The sequence below is a fragment of the Pteropus medius genome, unplaced genomic scaffold (genome assembly GCF_902729225.1).
Source record: "Pteropus medius unplaced genomic scaffold, Ma_sr-lr_union100, whole genome shotgun sequence".
NCBI classification, from domain to species: domain Eukaryota; kingdom Metazoa; phylum Chordata; class Mammalia; order Chiroptera; family Pteropodidae; genus Pteropus; species Pteropus medius.
The window spans coordinates 33,393,178-33,411,112 of record NW_024351730.1 but is presented as its reverse complement, the minus strand read 5'-3'; the positions used below and the strand labels follow the sequence as shown (position 1 = coordinate 33,411,112).

The 17,935-nt window shown below is 36.2% G+C and overlaps 1 protein-coding gene across 8 annotated transcripts in view; it reads left to right on the top strand.

The window, feature by feature from the left end:
• Positions 1-17,935, top strand: part of LOC120588304 (broad substrate specificity ATP-binding cassette transporter ABCG2-like) — a 150,683-nt gene that overhangs the window by 125,862 nt on the left and 6,886 nt on the right. For all 8 annotated transcript variants that reach the window (XM_039845671.1, XM_039845672.1, XM_039845666.1 and 5 more), the window contains 6 exons: positions 1,572-1,729; positions 6,423-6,574; positions 7,776-7,880; positions 8,872-9,122; positions 13,414-13,496; positions 17,710-17,799. In XM_039845671.1, the coding sequence (XP_039701605.1) occupies positions 1,572-1,729; positions 6,423-6,574; positions 7,776-7,880; positions 8,872-9,122; positions 13,414-13,496; positions 17,710-17,799 (839 nt within the window). The remainder of the gene's footprint in view (positions 1-1,571; positions 1,730-6,422; positions 6,575-7,775; positions 7,881-8,871; positions 9,123-13,413; positions 13,497-17,709; positions 17,800-17,935) is intronic.

Genomic DNA, 17,935 nt, shown 5'->3' with positions numbered 1-17,935 from the left:
AGGGCAGACATTTGAGGCTTTGGGTGAAGATGAACTTCCTAGGTTGTCATGGCTCTAGTTTAATCCCCCTGTGTTATCTCTTCTTTAGAGTAATGAAGAATGAGAGTATTCTGCTAGTCGCTGCTTCATATGATACTTTCCGATAGCCTTTTATGTAAAGTGTATTTTGCTGTATTTTGTTTAGAAGAATAACTCTGAGATGCTACCGTTTCATACTTATGTTTGTTTTATAAGTATATGGGTTTTCTATGCTGGGGTTCTGTTTATTTGATTTTGTCTTTCCAGTAAGTGCTCTCTATTCTTTATCTTTGTGCAGCCATTGCCCTGAGTTCCTTGCATGGATTTCTAGGGAAAAGAAGCTGAAGGCAATTGTTGACTTCTTAGAATTCATTGATCTACTTGATTGAAACAATATAGTAAAAATGTTTATTTTTATGAAAATTTAAACATTTTCTTTTTAACAGAAATGTAGAGAGAATAGTCTGATTACTACGGTAATGACATCATTGTAGTATAATTAAAAATGTGATATGATTACTATGATATGATTACTAATAACATACACCTAGATTTCCCAGCCGTTAAATATTGTATTCAATAATATCTTCTGCTTTTTCTTTTTGAGGTATTTTAAAGAAAGGTATAGATATCATATTTTATCCCTGAATATTTATTATGCATTTAAAAAAATAAGAGCATTTTGTCTACGTTACTACAATATCTACCAACTAACAAAAATAATAATATTTTAGTATCAACCATATAGTGCCCATATTTATTCTTATATCACCAATTGTCTTAAAATACCTTTTATAACTCAGTTGTTATAGGATATCATGAAGGGCTTGAGTAACATTTAATGATCATCTCTTGAAGACTCTTACCTTAAGAATTGTTTCCTATCTCCTGCCTCTTCTGAAATCTTCCTGCTTCCCAACCACATACAGTGACACTGAGTGGTTGAAAAGACTGAGCCAGTCACCTTGAATTTGTCTAAAAGAACGAGTCAGGAATTCTGCCAGCATTAAGGTATAGTCAGGGTCAGTTTGGGAAGCCTTTTGATGATCTAAGAGGTGCTAATATGAACAGTAGAAAGTTAACTTTCTTAGCTGCCAAGGCCCAGCTCTTCCTGTGAGTCCACTTGAGGACTCTCCTTGGTGGGGGGAAAAAAAGAGATGTATAAGAAGACTAATAAATTGTAAATGCTTTCCTCTTTTCCTGTACTATCTTTTGTCCCTTTTTGGACATGATTTCACTATGTCAAGACCATGTCTTTTGAGTTCTAACTTATAATCTTAAAACTAAATACTTGACTTGATAAAAAACATATAGAACTACTTAAAGCATGGGTTTCATGTGAAGCTTAGCCACATACCAGCTCTGACCTGAGCCTTAGTCTACTCATCTAATTAAAGAGAAAACTACCTCTTCTCCCAGATACTCATTTGCTGTTCAGAATAAATGAAGATGTGAGATAAAGTGCCTCTTATAGGGTTGGCACATGTTAAGAGCTCAAGAAATGATAGAGGCTGTGGTTGTTATTGCTAATAATGATAATATTTGTGTTTTAGGTTGGAACTCAGTTTATCCGTGGTGTGTCTGGAGGAGAAAGGAAAAGGACTAGTATTGGAATGGAGCTTATTATCGATCCATCCATCTTGTTCCTTGATGAGCCCACGACAGGCCTAGACTCAAGCACAGCAAATGCTGTCCTTTTGCTCCTGAAGAGGTAAATATATGGGAACATTACTCTTTCATGCACTATCTGATCACCTGCTATGTACCAGGCATTATTCTTGGTGCAGTGGATTCAGCAGTGAGCACAACAGACAAATGTTTCTTCCTTCTTTGTTGTAAGAGATCAGTCAAATAACAAATATGTATTTCAAGGAAAATGAATCAGAGTGAAAGTATAGGGAGGACTGCTGTGTTGGGGTGGTTGGCGCCCTATTACATAGTGGGATGGTCAAGGGAGACCTCAGTGATGTGCCATTTGAGCTGTGAGCAAGACCTAGATGTCTGAGAGGAGAGAGTTCTAGTTGCAGAGAACAGCCAGTGGTCCTGAGGCAGCCTATGCCTAATGTGTTTGAAACTCAAGAGGCCAGAGGGATGGAACCCAGTGACCTGAGAGGGATGGAACCCAGTGGTTGGTTAGTGTATTAATTTGCTGGAGCTTCAATAACACAGTACTACAGAATGGGTGCCTTAAGCAACAGAAATTAATTTTTTTACAATCTTGGAGTCCAGAAGTCCAGTGTTGTCAGGACCGTGTCTTCTGAGGCCTCTCTCCTTGGCTTATAGGTTGCTGTCTTTTCCCCTATGTCTCATTTCATCTTCTCTCAGTGTGTCTGTGTCATGATTTCTTCTTGTAAGAACATTAGTTCTTATTGGATTGAGGCTCACCCATATGACCTTTAGCCAGAATTACTTCTTGAAAGATTCTGTCTCCAAATACAGTCACCTTTACTGGTGCTGGGGCTTAGGAATTCAACATATGAATTTGAGCGAATGGGGGGATACAGTTCAGTCCTCAACAGTTAGAACAGGAACCAGATGGATTTAAGTAGTTGGCAGATTTTATAGGCTTTTGTAGGCCACCGTAAGAACTCTGACTTTGTCCCTTAGGTGACATAGAAGCTTTTAGAGAGTTTTAGAATGGAGGAGTGATAGCTGTGTAGAGAAAAGATTATATATATAATTGGAGAAGGGTAAGTACCAGGAAACCAGTCAGGAGGGTGTTTGTAATAGTTCATTTGAGATATAATTGTGGCTTTGACTCAAATGATAGTGATTAGGGGGGAAGAAGGAGGTAGATTCTGGATCTATTTTGAGTATAAAACCCATAGGATTAGCTTGTGAATTGGATGTGGGTTGTGAGTATTGAGAAGATGAGTTCTAAGATTTGAGGACTGAAGCATGAAAGAATGGAATAAAAACAGTGGCATTTCCTTTTATCAAGAAAGAAGACTGTGGAAGGATCATATTAATAGGAGAAATTTAAAGAGTATTTGTTGGCATCTTTATTTAACATTAAATTTTTTAAAGTTTCAATCTTACAGAAAAGGCATAAGAATTGCACAAAGAAATCCCATGTCTCCTTACCTAGATTGCCCAACTCTTGGCATTTAACTGCTTTTGTACTCCTTCTGTCTCTCTTCCCCTCCTCATATGTGTTTGTTTTGTTTTTTACTTTATTTCCTATAACCCAAAAATATATTGGAGTGTAATCCACAATATAAAGACAATCTTTTTACATTATCACCTTATACACCTCCCAGCCAGGGGGTCACACTGATCCTGTTGCCTCCATCCAGTCCATAGACTCCATTCAGGCTTCAGCAGCTGTCTCAGAAGTTTCTCTCTTTTTCTTTTTCCGTGTCTCAGGATCCTTTGCAGAAATCCTCTTTTCTAAGCCTGAGCAGCTCTTCAGTCCTTCCTTGCCTCTCATGTCCTCGCCCATCTTTGAGAGTACATATCATAGGGTGGCCCTCAATCTGGATCCATCCAGTAAGTTTTTATGTGACTAGATCAGGCCATGAATTCTTGGCAGGGATGCTCCAGAAAGGATGCTGTGTTCTGGGTGTATAACATCAGGGGCTGCGTGGCTTCGGATCATGTTAACCTCTATTACCTGGTCATGTGCATGTCTGCTGTGTTTACCTGCTCTGAAATAGCTAGTTATCCCTTTGTAATTAATCAGTATTTTGCCAGGGGAAATAATCAGATACTACGCTAATATCTTGTTTCTCATCAAACGTCCACCCAGCAGTTTAGCATATACTGACAACTCTACATGTGTCAACTACTAGCGTGATGGTTGCCAAATGGTGATTTTCTGTTTTCACCATGTTTTTCCTCACAGTTGGCATTCTACTGTAAAGAAGTTTTTCTCCTCTATTTATATTTTCTCATATTCTTATTTTAGTTAATGCATTATAATCTGTTATTCTTATTTATTTTTATGACCAAATTAACCCTTAGTTGGCCAATGAAAGCCCCTTGAATCTGGCTTTTAATTCCTTTTGACATGTCTCTGATTATTCTTCAAGCGTTTTTTTGCTTTATGGTCAGCAAGATGTTTCAGCCTCATCTTGCGCCTTTCCTGTGTCAGATGTTTCTCTATGGAGCCCTAGTTCTTTCTGATACTGTTAAGATTTAGAAACTTAGTGTGATCACTGCTGCTGGATTATCATTGCCTCTAGACCATTTAGCAGAGAGGGAAAAGAAATATACTGGTATGTGTGCATATGTGTGTATATATAATATAGAAATATATTTCTGTATTGGAAAATATATATTGAATATAAAATATAGTGAGTATATGCAGTTTGTATAGAAAGACTCATAAACATACATCTGAAAGTATTGCTGTCTTTATAGTTATGTATATATTGAAAAATCCATGAGTTCATAGTAATATATTCAATTCAAAATTAACAACTGAATATCCTTTTTAGGCCTCGCCCTTTCCATGTTTATCAGCGATTTTTCAGAGAGTGAGAAACTTGGCTCCTATTATCTCAACATATTTACTTACTTGTGGAGCCAACCAGCTTTACTGTTCAGTGTAACTAATTACCCTGGCCATTCTCTGTGCCCGCCATCAATAGGAAACTCCCTGCTCCCCAGCCCCATTTTTAAAAAGCTGCCAGACACTCCACCTTTGTATGGCATTTCCTTCCTTTTATTACCTTGCTTCCTCTGATAACCATGCACTCATAAGCAAATCTCTATGCTAGGATGACAAGAAACATGAAGATGGGAAGATGTCTAAGATTTTAGACATCTTAAGTTAGAGATGTCAATTGTACATATGAGTGAAGATGCCAAGTAATGAGTCCTGGGTTCAAGGTCAGTTAGAGAACACATCCATGGTATTTTTATCATCTGTAACTATGTTAACAGTGTTCATTAGAGAATTATGAATTGATAAAGAATACTGTATAAATATTTTCACTATGCTTTGGACTAGTTAGCAAACAAGCATCTTTCTTTATTCCAAAGAGCTCTAACCTAGTATTTCTCCAGCTCTACTGTGCACACGAATCACCTGGGGTCTTGTTATAATGTAGATTATGTTTCTGCAGTTTTGAGGAGGAGCCCATGAGTCTCTATTTCTAATAGGAGAAACTGATACTGATGCTGTCTGTCCTCAGACCAAACTTAGATTAGCAAGGCTCTCACCAATTTACTTGCCTGCATGCAGTCTTTTACCAGCTTTTTGTTCTCTACTGTCTAAAGTTCCACTTTCTGAGTAAAGGGATTCATCGTGGGCTTGTGTTTTGATGAAGCCTCTTTCGCTAGCTTCTCTCTTCCTCACCCCTCCCAGCATATCTCTGAAATAACACTGAACTACATGTAATTTCCTGAGTAGACCTTGTTATCACATACTTTGTTCTCCATGTTTCTTTACCTTGATTATCTTTTTCTTTCTTTCTTTGACATATTCCTGTAGGCCCCTTTGACATTACCTTATATTATCTTCAGATCAGGTTATAGTCTCCTATTTTGCTTACAAGGGATCCTCAGGTACTTCTATTCCTCATTGTATTGAAATGATTGGTTTACTGGCCTGATCCTCTTTGAGGCAGAACAAACTTGTATACACTGCTAGCATATAGTAGATGCTAAGAAAATGCTTAAATTGAAGTGATTGTTCTCTTAAAAATTTTTAATAATAACAGTTTTTGAATGGTGATTTTGGCCTTTGTTTCTTCAACTCATAATTAACAAATTCTGAGTAAAGGTAGTTTAGCAATGTTTTGGCCATGGTCCATCAAATCTCAGCCTTGGGTCTTACTAACTGTCACACCTTGGGCCAGTTATATAACCCTCCCAGCATTATCTATAAAATGAGGGTGATATTACTATTGGTACTGTCAGTATTGCCTCAAAAAAGCATTATGAAAAACAGATGTGGTTATCAATAAAGTATTTAGCAAAGACATAGTAAGTACTTAGGAATGTTAGTTGTAGTATTGGGGCGGAAGAATGAATACCAATTCGTATAAAACCAGAAGACTTCAATGATCAATAGGAATGGGGTATCAACCATTGTATTAATATTTAGTTTATAGTATGTTCTCATCCATGAGTGTACTTACAAATTTCCTGAGTGCTTGTTAAAAATACAGATTTTCTAGACCCAACAGGTCTTGGAAGACTGTCCAGGAATCTGCAGTTTTAATTAATGTTGTAGTTGATACTGGACTGTTCGTGGGATAATTTTAAGAAAGCTTAGTCTTTCATAAAAGCATTGAATTTAGATTCCTTAACCATGAGAGAACATGAGATGAGAAGTTAGTAAGGGAAAATCAGGTTGAATTAGGGTTAAGGACCTAAAGGCAGGAATAAAGTATTTTGCTAAGAAGTGCGCATTTCAGAAGTTTAATGACATGTTATTTTCTCAATTTTTAACTTAGGATGTCTAAACAGGGTCGAACCATCATCTTCTCCATTCATCAGCCTCGTTATTCCATCTTCAAGTTGTTTGATAGCCTCACTTTATTGGCCTCAGGAAGACTAATGTTCCATGGGCCTGCTCAGGAGGCCTTGGGGTACTTTGCATCCACTGGTATGGCTGCCTTTTTCATGCACCGAGATCCTTCATTAATATAATCCTGAAAGAGAGCAGAGGAGGTAGACGAGAGTTCCGTTTAACTTTTGAGTAGACATATTATGGGTTCTGCCACTCCAGTATATATTTGGTTAGTTTGCTGCTTTTTTCTTCATTTGCAGCATAGACTCAATTAGGTCTCTTGTCTTTTTTGAGTATGCATGCATACTCTGTGTATGAGTTGGACTGTTTCTACTGGGCCTTTATCTATTCTGCTTCCCAGTTCTGGTGACTTTTTTTCTAACAGTTCAATCAATATATTAGCCTCATAGCCACTTATCTGTCAGTTGAACATTCATAGAAAGGCCTGGTACCCCCAAATCATTTGTCTTCTTGACCATACAACAAATCAGGTTTTATCATTTTTTTCCCTTTGCGCTGGATGTTGGTCTGTATTTGTGAGGGTTTAGGTAGATGCCACTTAATTTTTTAGTAACATCAGATTGCAGACTTAGACCTGAAGTGGATATGAGTGTCTTACCAGTCAAATGAATGGCTACTCCTGATTTTGACACTGATAGGCCAAAATTTCTGACAGTTCTGGGCTTCCTAGTTCTATTTCGGATGGAAAGGTGCAATATTTTTATGGCTCATTTAGTTCACTTTATTTTAGAGATATTTGGACATTATAGATGATGCTTCAGGACTCCAAATATAATTTTAAATAATTTCTATTTTTTAAAATTTGTTTTTGATGAATCTTTATCATTTACAATAATCATGCATACGTGGATCTGGGGAGTCTAGGAGGAGAGGAATCTGAGAGTAGGACTATAGGCCAAGATGAGTTCAGATGATCTGGCTCAAGAAATCAAGGTAAGCCTTCATTTGTGCCACGCTGATTACATCCACTTGAGAATGCTGCTCTGTTGATTTGTTCTCTATATTGGAATTACAGCAGCATAACAGAAGATAAGTTGGTCTCGAACTTGTATGTGTAGAAGCAACCATTGTTAAAGTGGGTACTGGGGTTCTGGCAGCCCCTATGTGAACTCAGAGAACAGAACCCACCCTGGGCTTCTTGTAAAAACAATCCTGCAGTGCCTTAGCTGGCTCTGCTTGTGGCTTTGCTTTGTGGAGCATTAGTTCTAGATACTGCTTTTTTTTTCTTTTTCAAAATATGTTTTTTCTTGTGTACCAGAATTGCCTTCTTTTGTAGGTCAACACTGTGAGCCCTATAATAACCCTGCAGACTTCTTCCTGGATGTGATTAATGGAGACTCCTCTGCTGTGGTATTAAGCGAAGAGGACGAAGATGGTGAAGGTATGTGAACCTGTCGAGAGTCACAGATTGTCACCTAACTGAATTGGCTGACGTGTAGCAGTGTGATAGCTCATTAGAATGTGGCTTTGTGAATTTACATTACTAATGCTGCTCTCTGACACCAACTGTCTTTGTCCGTTTGGGCTGCTGTAACAAGAACACTATAGGTTGGGTGACTTAAACAACAAAGATTTATTTCTCAGAGTTCTGGATGTCCAAGATTAGGTGCCAGCAGATTTGGTGTCTGTTGAGGACACCAAAGATTAGGTGCCAGCAGATTTGGTGTCTGTTGAGGACCCTCTTCCTGGTTTGTAGGTGGTCGACTATCTTCCTAATGCTTCAACACTTGGTGGGTGTGGGAAGGGAGCTTTCTGGGGCCTCTGTTATAAGGGCACTAATCCCACTCATGAGGGCTCCATCTTCATGACCTAATCATTCCTTGAAGTCCCCACTTTCAAATACCATCACTGGGGACTGGGTTTTGGTATACGAATTTTGGGGTGACACAAACATTTTCAGTCTATAACACCAGTCAACACAGATCTTGTTGTTCATGAGTGCTGTTTTTGAATTAATTTAAAATTTGAACTGTTAGTGTCAGTATAGAGTTTTCATTTTTAAAAAATGGTCATTGTTTATACAGTGTTTCAAAATAAAAACTTGACAATTTTTAAATTCACACATAGTACAAAGCAAGGTTGAAGTTTTTATATTGAGAATTACAACTCCCCAAGGATAAAGTTTATTTTAGAAGAATCACAGTGCACATATTATAGTTAGGAAATGGTCAGCTATTTTGTTGTATCCACAGTTTTTGGAAGTAGTCAGGCCAATTAACTGTTTTTTCTAATGTATAATAAGACAGTGCAAAATTTTGTTATGCTAAAGCTTTAGAATGAAGGTGTTAGGGAAGAATGTAAGAAAGGGGTTACAGAAAAATGGGCTAAATTAGCTATTTTGTTAATGTTTCCAATCCACTTTTATTTCAAAGGCAAGAAGACCAAAGAGCCTTCCAAGAGAGATCAGCCACTCATAGAAAAATTCGCTGAGTTTTATGTCAATTCCACCTTCTTCAGAGAAACGAAAATTGAGTTAGATCAACTCTCAGGGGTGCAAAAAAAGAAGAAGAGCGTAGTCTTCAAGGAGATCACCTATGCCACCTCCTTCTGGCATCAACTCAAGTGGATTTCCAAGCGTTCCTTCAAAAACTTACTGGGTAATCCCGAGGCCTCTATAGCTCAGGTAATCAGACAGATCCTTCTAATTATGCTGTTAAATATTCTCTTGGGAACGTTAGATTCTGATAGTTTTTTTTTTTTTTTTTTAAGGATTATCTGTATCTTCTAGGCATGTTTCATCCCAGTCCATTTGAGATATAGAAATAGTCAATCGAAGAAATAAAACACATTTAAGGTTTTACTTTGAAACTTTTTATAGTGTTTTTTTTTAATACCTGTTTCAGAATTTTTGTTGATTTAGACAAGCTATAATGGATAATCTTTGAAGAGAAAAATTTTTTCAAAAATAGTGAAGTAAAGGAATTGTTCAGCCACATTTGGTGTTTTCTGCTTTATTCTACAAGTTCTTACTAAACGTGCTGTTTTCGGATCTTGTCCACAGCAGTGAGCATGATGGGTAAAAATAAAAATCCCTGGTCTCATGGAGCACGTGTTCTTATGAGGAGAGATGGCTAATAAACCCATACAGAAATAAAATATATAGCATGGCAGAAGGTAAAAGAGGATATGGCAAAGTTTAAGCAGAGATGTGGGGAAAGGAAGAGAAAGAAAGAGAAGGAAAGGAGAAGAGGAAAGAGGGAGACAAAGAAAAGGGGTTGGTTTGCATTTTAAATCAGGTGGTCGTGGAAGCGTTCATGTAGATGTTGGTGAATGCACCTGAAGGTAGGAGACAGCCCCTGTGGAAGGGAAGAGCCTGTGTACAAATGCTGTTCTTTATAATTGACCTTATTCATTTAGAAATTCTAATCTTAGGAGAGAAGTAGATGCCTAAAACAGCTTGCAATTAACACAAAGTAGTAAGCAAACTTGACTTCTGTTAAATAAGGCTGTTTGCTGTCAGATCAACTTTTTCTTCATTAAGATGAAATAATATTCTTTCCTCTTTTGGCTGGCTCTGTTGATAGTTGTTAATTATTGCTCTTTTATGGTTTTTCTGTTATTCTCAAACCCTCTGTCATATAAAAGCTTAGTATTTCCAGGTTCTTTCTGGGGAAATCAATTTAGCCAGTTGTTTTGGGGGTTGTTAATTTTATTATCAATTGTTGAATTACTATGGACTTCTAAACAATGGCATATAGTAGGCTCTAATGAACTGTAACTGATTTCTTATACCATGCACCATAATTTTCATACTTCAGTATGTTGCCTTCTAAATATTAATATCGAGAGCTTAGATTCCTCTTTGACATGTACTGCTAATTGCTCCATACATTTTGGGGACTTGTTATTTGACATTTCTGTCAGAACATGACCACTTTTATGTACTATCAATCAGGGGTAAATTTTTATTCTTTCAGGGTAGATTCGAGGTTGTTTGGAAACGAGTCTGGTGAATCAGGTGAAATTGGTTACCAACACTGGTCAATGGTGATTTGATGTAATGAGTTGATTCTTCAGTGTGATTTATACAGTAGATTTTTTTACTTGGAAAATAAATTTCTCTTGCCTCTAAAAGTGGTTTAAAAAGTGTCTTGTCCGAGTCACATGAATGGTCATTCTGGGCAGGACATGATTAGAGTGTGGAGCTAATTCTAGTAAACCACAATTCTGCATTTTTTGGTGCTAGGCTTCCTTCAGCTTCAAACCCCAGGCCTAGTGCCTCCAGGTTGCGTGTTCAGCCTATTTGCCTCTTCAGTGAACTCAGTTCCATAAAAGTAATTCCAAACTGTTTAGAGCAGTGGCAATCTCATAGAATAAGAGTAGAATGTTGCATCTCCCTGAGCATCTGTTTGGCGGGCACAGCTCTAGTTCAGATTTGTGAATACCGAAATATTAACTTAGGGGGAGTAGGCAAACCTTTTTTGTAAAGGGCCAAATAGTAAATCTTTTAGGCTTTGCGGGCCATTTGGTCTTTGTCTCACGTCATCAGTTCTGCCATTTTAGCAAGAAAGCAGTCATAGGTAGTACATAAACAAATGAACATGGCTACTCCAATTAAATTATAAACTATTCATGGACACTGATATTTGAATTTCATATAAGTTTCACGTGGCAAGAAATATATATATATATATTTTCTTAACCATTAAAAAAGTGGTAAAGACCATTCTTACCTCATGGATTGAACAGAAATAGGTGACAGGCCCTCCTTGGCCTGTGTGCCATAGCTTACTGACCCTTGGTTTTCGGTTTTTAATATTGCATATATGTCATTTACTTCTCTAAGTGTAGTTATTAAAATGTTTTATGGCTTACTGTTGATTAATCTTTTATCTGTTGTCTTAAAGATGTACTTGGGTTTGAACTAGTCATTCGCATGATTCAGATCTTGCTTGAAATAATGCACTTAACCAAAGGCTGTAGTTGGAAGATCTTAGAATGAATAGATTATCTGTACAAGAAGGTTTATTGTGCCAAGGGTTTTCTAATCAAATCAATTTGGAAAACATATCTCTTGGAAATTCATCGTGTCTATTAGCATATTAAACATTTAACTAGGAGTTAATTTTTTTGGTGACATTCATAAACATCCCTCAGAACTCACATTGTTAAGTGTTAGTAAAAACATTTGAACAAAGATAGTATCATATATATATAGGGAATTTCTTTTTTTTTTCTTTTTCTTTTTCCTGTTCAAAACAGATTTCAGTTAAACATGTACAGGCAGCATCTCTTTGATCTGTTGTTCAGTATTTACTATGTGTGTTTGTTTTCTTTTTCTTAATGCAGGAAAAAAATATATAGATACATCTTTTAAAGCATAACACTAATGTGGGATTAATCATTTTACCAATATGTTGGAAAGCTAACTTTAAGACTACTTTTAGAATTTGGAAATCTTTAGGAAACACCCTAATGATAATACTGATAATCTGTTAGTATAAGATAAGAAGTTTGAATGCAGAAGAAACAAAGCATGTAGAGTATCCAGTTTAAAAAGTCTGAGTATTTTTAGAGTTATACTGCATGAAAATACAGGCTTGAATACATGCGCATGCATACAGATTGATGGAATCATCCTCGTTTGTTTTGGAGGCTTGATCTGTTGATATGAAGTGTTTTCTGAAGGGATTTGAAATATGTCCTGGTAATAGATTTTTTTTCAAATTTCTTACTGATTTCTTTGCAAATAAATTTTTAAGTCTATCTTAAATCATATTCTTTGAAGACTGTGATCTTCATAAACTAGGCTTTACAGATCATGATCCTGTTTTCTAATTTGGTTTCTTTGTGCCAAAAGTGTGCTTGACAAGTTACTTTAAGTCTTGATACTGTTGTACTGTTGTAGTACTGAGATTTTTTTTTTTTTAACTTTGGAGATTCCATGATACAAGGTTGGATATTCTATTTCTATCAATTACCGTTTCTCATATTTTTATATTTAATATAACTTAAAAGTACAATAAGAATTTCCTTAAAGAAATTATATCATAATATAACCCTTAACTCTTTGCTGATAGAAGTGTTCTTAAGAGACATTTATCAATCTTAAAAACAAAGTGATGTTTATTCAGTCTTAGGACGCATCAAACAGACTAAGTGAGGGTAGGTAAGAGTGGCAAAGAATTAGCTGTTTAGCCCTGCGCTGTGGGCTGTCGGCCCTACTGGCTGAGGTTGCTGGAGAAGCAGTGACAGGAGAATGGGTAATGCAAGCACTTGGGTGCCCTCAGGGAAAGCTGACTGAATGCTTGATGACAGTGGCAATGCACTTTTCAATGCAGGCATGTAGTCCCCCTCTTCCCACCACATAGGTTGTTCCCAGCTTACCCTTACTTCCTTATCATGCAGAATTCCATTGTTACAAATTTTGTTATATGTGCTTTTGAATTTTTATTTATTTGTATTAAGATGAAGAGTAAAGATACCCTGTTTTCACTTGAAACCTCTTGAAATATTATAAAACTATGCATGTTCACTAACTCAAATGTTGAGAGTTTAGGCCAGAACTCTTAGCCACTGGAACCTTATTTTATTCCCTAAAGGACTTTGATAAGCACTTGTAGTATTCTACTCTATGTGGTATTCCCAGTTCCAGTAGCTGAACTGGACCCTGAACTGGCAATTCTGGGAAACGACATGGAGGAATCTTAGCTTTTCCAGAAGTCTACTTTGTTCTCCATCAGTCTCCCCAGCACACAGATACATTATTTTTTATTTTAATTTAGAAAGCAGTCCAATAACATACACTCTTCTGTATTTTCCCAAGGACTTCGACCAAGCCATTTAAAGTATCTATCTCAATGGAGTGATTTGATTATGTGGCCATATATATTGTAATAATAAATGGTATATTAAGTTTTTACCCTTACTTGTAACTTTTTTCTTTTCTTTTCTTTCTTTTTTTTTTTGAAAAGATCATTGTAACAGTTTTCCTGGGACTTGTTATAAGTGCCATTTTCTATCATCTAAAAAGTGACTCTACAGGAATCCAGAATAGGTAAGTAAATTTAGACCTTGGTTTTGAAAAAGTACTGCTACTTTTTTCAGGGTTCTAAAAATTTATTAAGAGTTTGAATTTTAGACAAGTACAGGATGAATTGAGGAGTAGGATAAATCAGTGAAGTGAAAGCTTAAGGAAGTTAATTTTCATATATATATTAGTGATAAAATATACAGAAAATAAAATTTACCTTTCTAACCAGTTTTAAGTGTACAGTTAAGTGACGTTAATTACATTTGTAGTGTTGTGCAACCGTCACCTCCGTCTATCTCCAGAACTTTTTTTTTCATCTTCCCAAACTGAATCTCTGTACCCATTGCATAATAACTCCCCAGTCCTCCTTTCCCCAGCTCCTAGAAACCACAATTGTACTTTCTGTCTCTGAATTTGACTGCTCTAGGTACCTCATATAAGTGAGATCATACAGTATTTGTCCTTGGGTGACCGGCTAATTTCACTTAGTGTAATATTTTTAAGGTTCATCCATGTTGTAGCATTGTCGGAATTTTTTTCTTTTTTAAATCTGAATAACATTCCATTGTATAGCTATACCTCATTTTGTTTATCCATTTATCTATTCATGGACACTTGGGTTGTTTATGCCTTTTGACTATTGTGAATAATGCAGTGAACATGGGTGTACAAATAAATACCTGTTTGAGTTTCTACTTTAAATTCTTTTGGGTGTATACCTAGAAGTGAAATTACTGGATCATTTGGTGATTCTATATATTTTTTTGAACTGCCTTCCTGTCTTCTACAGCAGTTAGTTATATCATATTGAATTTCTACCAGCAGTGCACACCCTAGTCAACACTGGTTATTTTCTGGGTTTTGTTTGTTTGTTTGTTTGTTTGTTTTTGTAAATAGCAATCCTAATTGGTGTGACGTGGTATCTCATCATGGTTTCAACTTTCTTTTCCCTAGTGATTAGTCGTATGAGCACCTTTCATGTGCTTCTTGGCCATTTCTATGTCTTCTTTGGAGAAATGTTTATTCAAGTTCTTTGCCCATTTTTAAATTGGATGTTTTTACTGTTGAGCTGTAAGAGTTCTTTGTACATTCTCAATATTAACTCCTTATCAGATATAAATTTGCAAATATTTTCTGCCATTCTGTGTGTTGTCTTTTCATTCTGTAGATAGTGTCGTTTGATATGCAAAAGTTTAAATTTTGTCATAGACTGGTTTGTCCATTTCTTTATTTTTTTGCCTGTGAATTAATTTTCTTTCTATTTTTTGATTGGTTTGCTGTGGGGAGGTGGATGGGACTCAGTTTTTTCTAACTGTAACATGGATTACCATATTGAAAAGAATTAGAATATGTTAAATTCTTTAACAGAAATGATTTACTATAAAATAAATTCTTTACAATTCAGAAGGAATTTTACTATTTATTAGTTCAGAATCATTATGAACATTATTGTACTGTTAGATGTGAGACTTAATAAATTGAACCGAATTATTGCCAGGTCTCATGTTTTTAAAATTAGCTTTTTATTTTGAAATTACTCATTTTTGATATTAGGCTTTTTTTTTTTTTTTTTTTTTGCATGTGGTTATGGTTCGTGTTTAGCACTTATGTCAGTTTACCTTACCTAGTTTCAGTCATTACGTTCCCTTAAAAATATAATTTCATGATGAGACATTGTAATGGGCTCCAGCATGCTCTGATTATAGGTGCTCAGCAATGTCATACACCATGGAGCTCTGTGCTTTGTCTGTGGAGAGCCTCTCTGGGCCAGGCACTGTGTTCCCTGCTTTACACCCATGGTCTCAGGTTACCCTCCCACCAAATTTGGAGGGGTGAATGGTATTATCCTCAATTTACTTCTGAGGAAAGTTGCAGTGGTTTAATGGAATCTATTTTGATGTCTGGAAAAGGATGATTGTTTATGAAAGAAAGAAAAAGCATAAACATCAATTCCTCATTCAGGTAATAAGCATTTCCTGTATGGAATCAGATAGTGTTCCTCTACAATGAGATTTCTATGGCAGCTCCTTTTGAGAGTTATGTGAATTGTTTTTATCTTAACCTTCCCGGACAGCTGTATTCTTTCTGGATTCTTTCCACACCTGCTAGTAATTGGTGGTTTGTACCTCAGTAGATGTTACATTTCACTCAAAACAGAGTATTATCATAGGTTTTAGAGCCTGCGGACCTTTTGTGTTGTACAGCAGGAAACCATTTTGAAAACAATATTGGGACACCTGCCCTCCACTGGGATTTTAAAGAGGAACTGGAAATCTAGCTATTAAAAATCTCAGTAAAAGAATCTAGAGAAATAAAGAAGAGCTTAAGCTGTTTCTTCCAATGTTTTCTGGAAAAGAGGGCATTGGATTTCTTTTAATTTGTATTTTGGGCTTCAGATTGCTACCAGTTTTTCATCATTTAAAATTGCTCAGGAGGCCAGTGGTTTCCTTTTCTTCTTTGGGAATGAATTACCCTGGAGGCGCTCTCTCTCTGACCTTTCTCTAACAAGCTGGGTTTTAATCATGTGTAGATTATGAGCCCCTTTGACCTAATAGGTACCTTACAGGATTGTGGTGATAGCTAAAGAAATAATGTGTTTAAGAGAAAAGGTATTTAAAAAATGTATTTGGGTCCATAATTAGATATTACAAACATGGATTACCACCTTAAAAAGAATTTAAAACAGAATATTTTTTAGCATAAAAAGTATATTTATTTTAAAATAAATTATCTTATGATTTAGAAGGAATTTTACTATCTACTAGTTCTGAATCATTATAAACATTATTGTAGTGTTAAATGAAAGACTTAACAAATTGTTGAATGTTGCTGAATATTGCCATGTCATGTTTCTAAAATTAGCTTTTCTTTTGGTATTAGGCTTCTTTTGAGTCTAGAAAGTTGCATTGCTGCTTGTTACCTGGGCCTGGATAGTTTCTATTTATTCATTATTGTACATTTACTTTTAAAACAGCCTGTTCCCTAAGTTCTGTTTTTTTATTATCATTATTTTTTTGGTGTTAAAAAAATCACCTAATATCAATGGAATCTTTGTTTCGGGGTTGTACACTTGGATTCACATTTTTAAAAATGCTCTCTTATTTTGTGTCATTTAAAATTGTGCCACTTTATTGCTTTTAGTTTCAGCTCACATCCTCATTGTCAGTTAAATTGTTTGGTTGTGAAGGGAGGCCCAACACTGACTGGTTCAAGGGATTTTGGCATGCTTTCATGAAATTTATATTTCTATCAAAGCATAGATAAACTGAGTACTTCACTGTTTAAAACTTTTTTTCTGAGAGAGAAGCATTAATAACAGTCTTCCCTTTCTTACATGTGCAGAAATTAATTTTTCTTTTATAAGCATGATTTGTTTTCTTTTTGAGCACATTGGAACCTGTCTTAGTGATGGGTTGTCAAAAACGTTATCAAGGTTCTTCTGATGATTGTGTGGGAAATGTATATAGTAAGATATCGATAGAGGTTTCCCTTCACTGTCTTTCATTTTGCCTCTTTATGTCTTTGTTTCTTCTTTGCTCAACTTTAAAAAGCAGCTAATAGAGGTTTTTAACCTTTGCACCCTTTATTTGACTGTTTCTCTGTTCATGCATTAGGAATGGTACTTGGTGCTTTTCTTAGTTAAAATTCAAGGTGATAGTATTTTTATGACCTATGCAATCATCAGCTTGAAAACAAAGAACCATAGACTGTGTGGCTTAAACAACAGGAATTTATTTCTTACATTTCTAGATATCTAGGTGCCAGATGGTAAGTAAGGATCTGATGAGGGTCCTCTTCTCGCTTACTGCCTTCCTGCCCTGTTATTGAATGAAGCAGAGATAGTTCTGTTTTTTCTCCCTTTTATTCTAAGGGCACTAATCCCATCATGAGAGCACCAACCTCATAACCTCATCTGAACCTGATCCCCTTCCAAAGACACCATCTCTAAATATGATCACATTGAGGGTTTGGGCATCAACATAGCAATTTTGGGTGGACATATTTCAGTCAATGGCAACCTGGGACTGTGAATTTCAAATTGTGCTATGGAGTCCCAGGGGCACCCCTGTGGAGACACAGGGGTGTGGAGAGACCTGAGGGGACTCATACTTCCCTCTGTTTTAACCCTAACTGTTGTTTAACATTATAACATTTGAGGAAAGAGTTTTGCAGATAGGAAACTGATCTAAGAAAGTTTCATCAGTGCAGTGCTTTTGTTTCCTTTCTCTTATCACAGAGCTGGGGTGCTCTTCTTCTTGACAAATAACCAGTGTTTCAGCAGTGTGTCTTCTGTGGAGCTCTTTGTGGTCGAGAAGAAGCTGTTTATGTGAGTATGTCTCTGTCTTAGGATGGGGGCTTTCCAGTTTCAAGACTGCTGGTCAAACTAGTCACTCTCAGAATTGGGCCAAAGATTGGTTCCTGGGAATTACCAATGTTAATTGAGAGAGAAAGCGGCCAGAGGC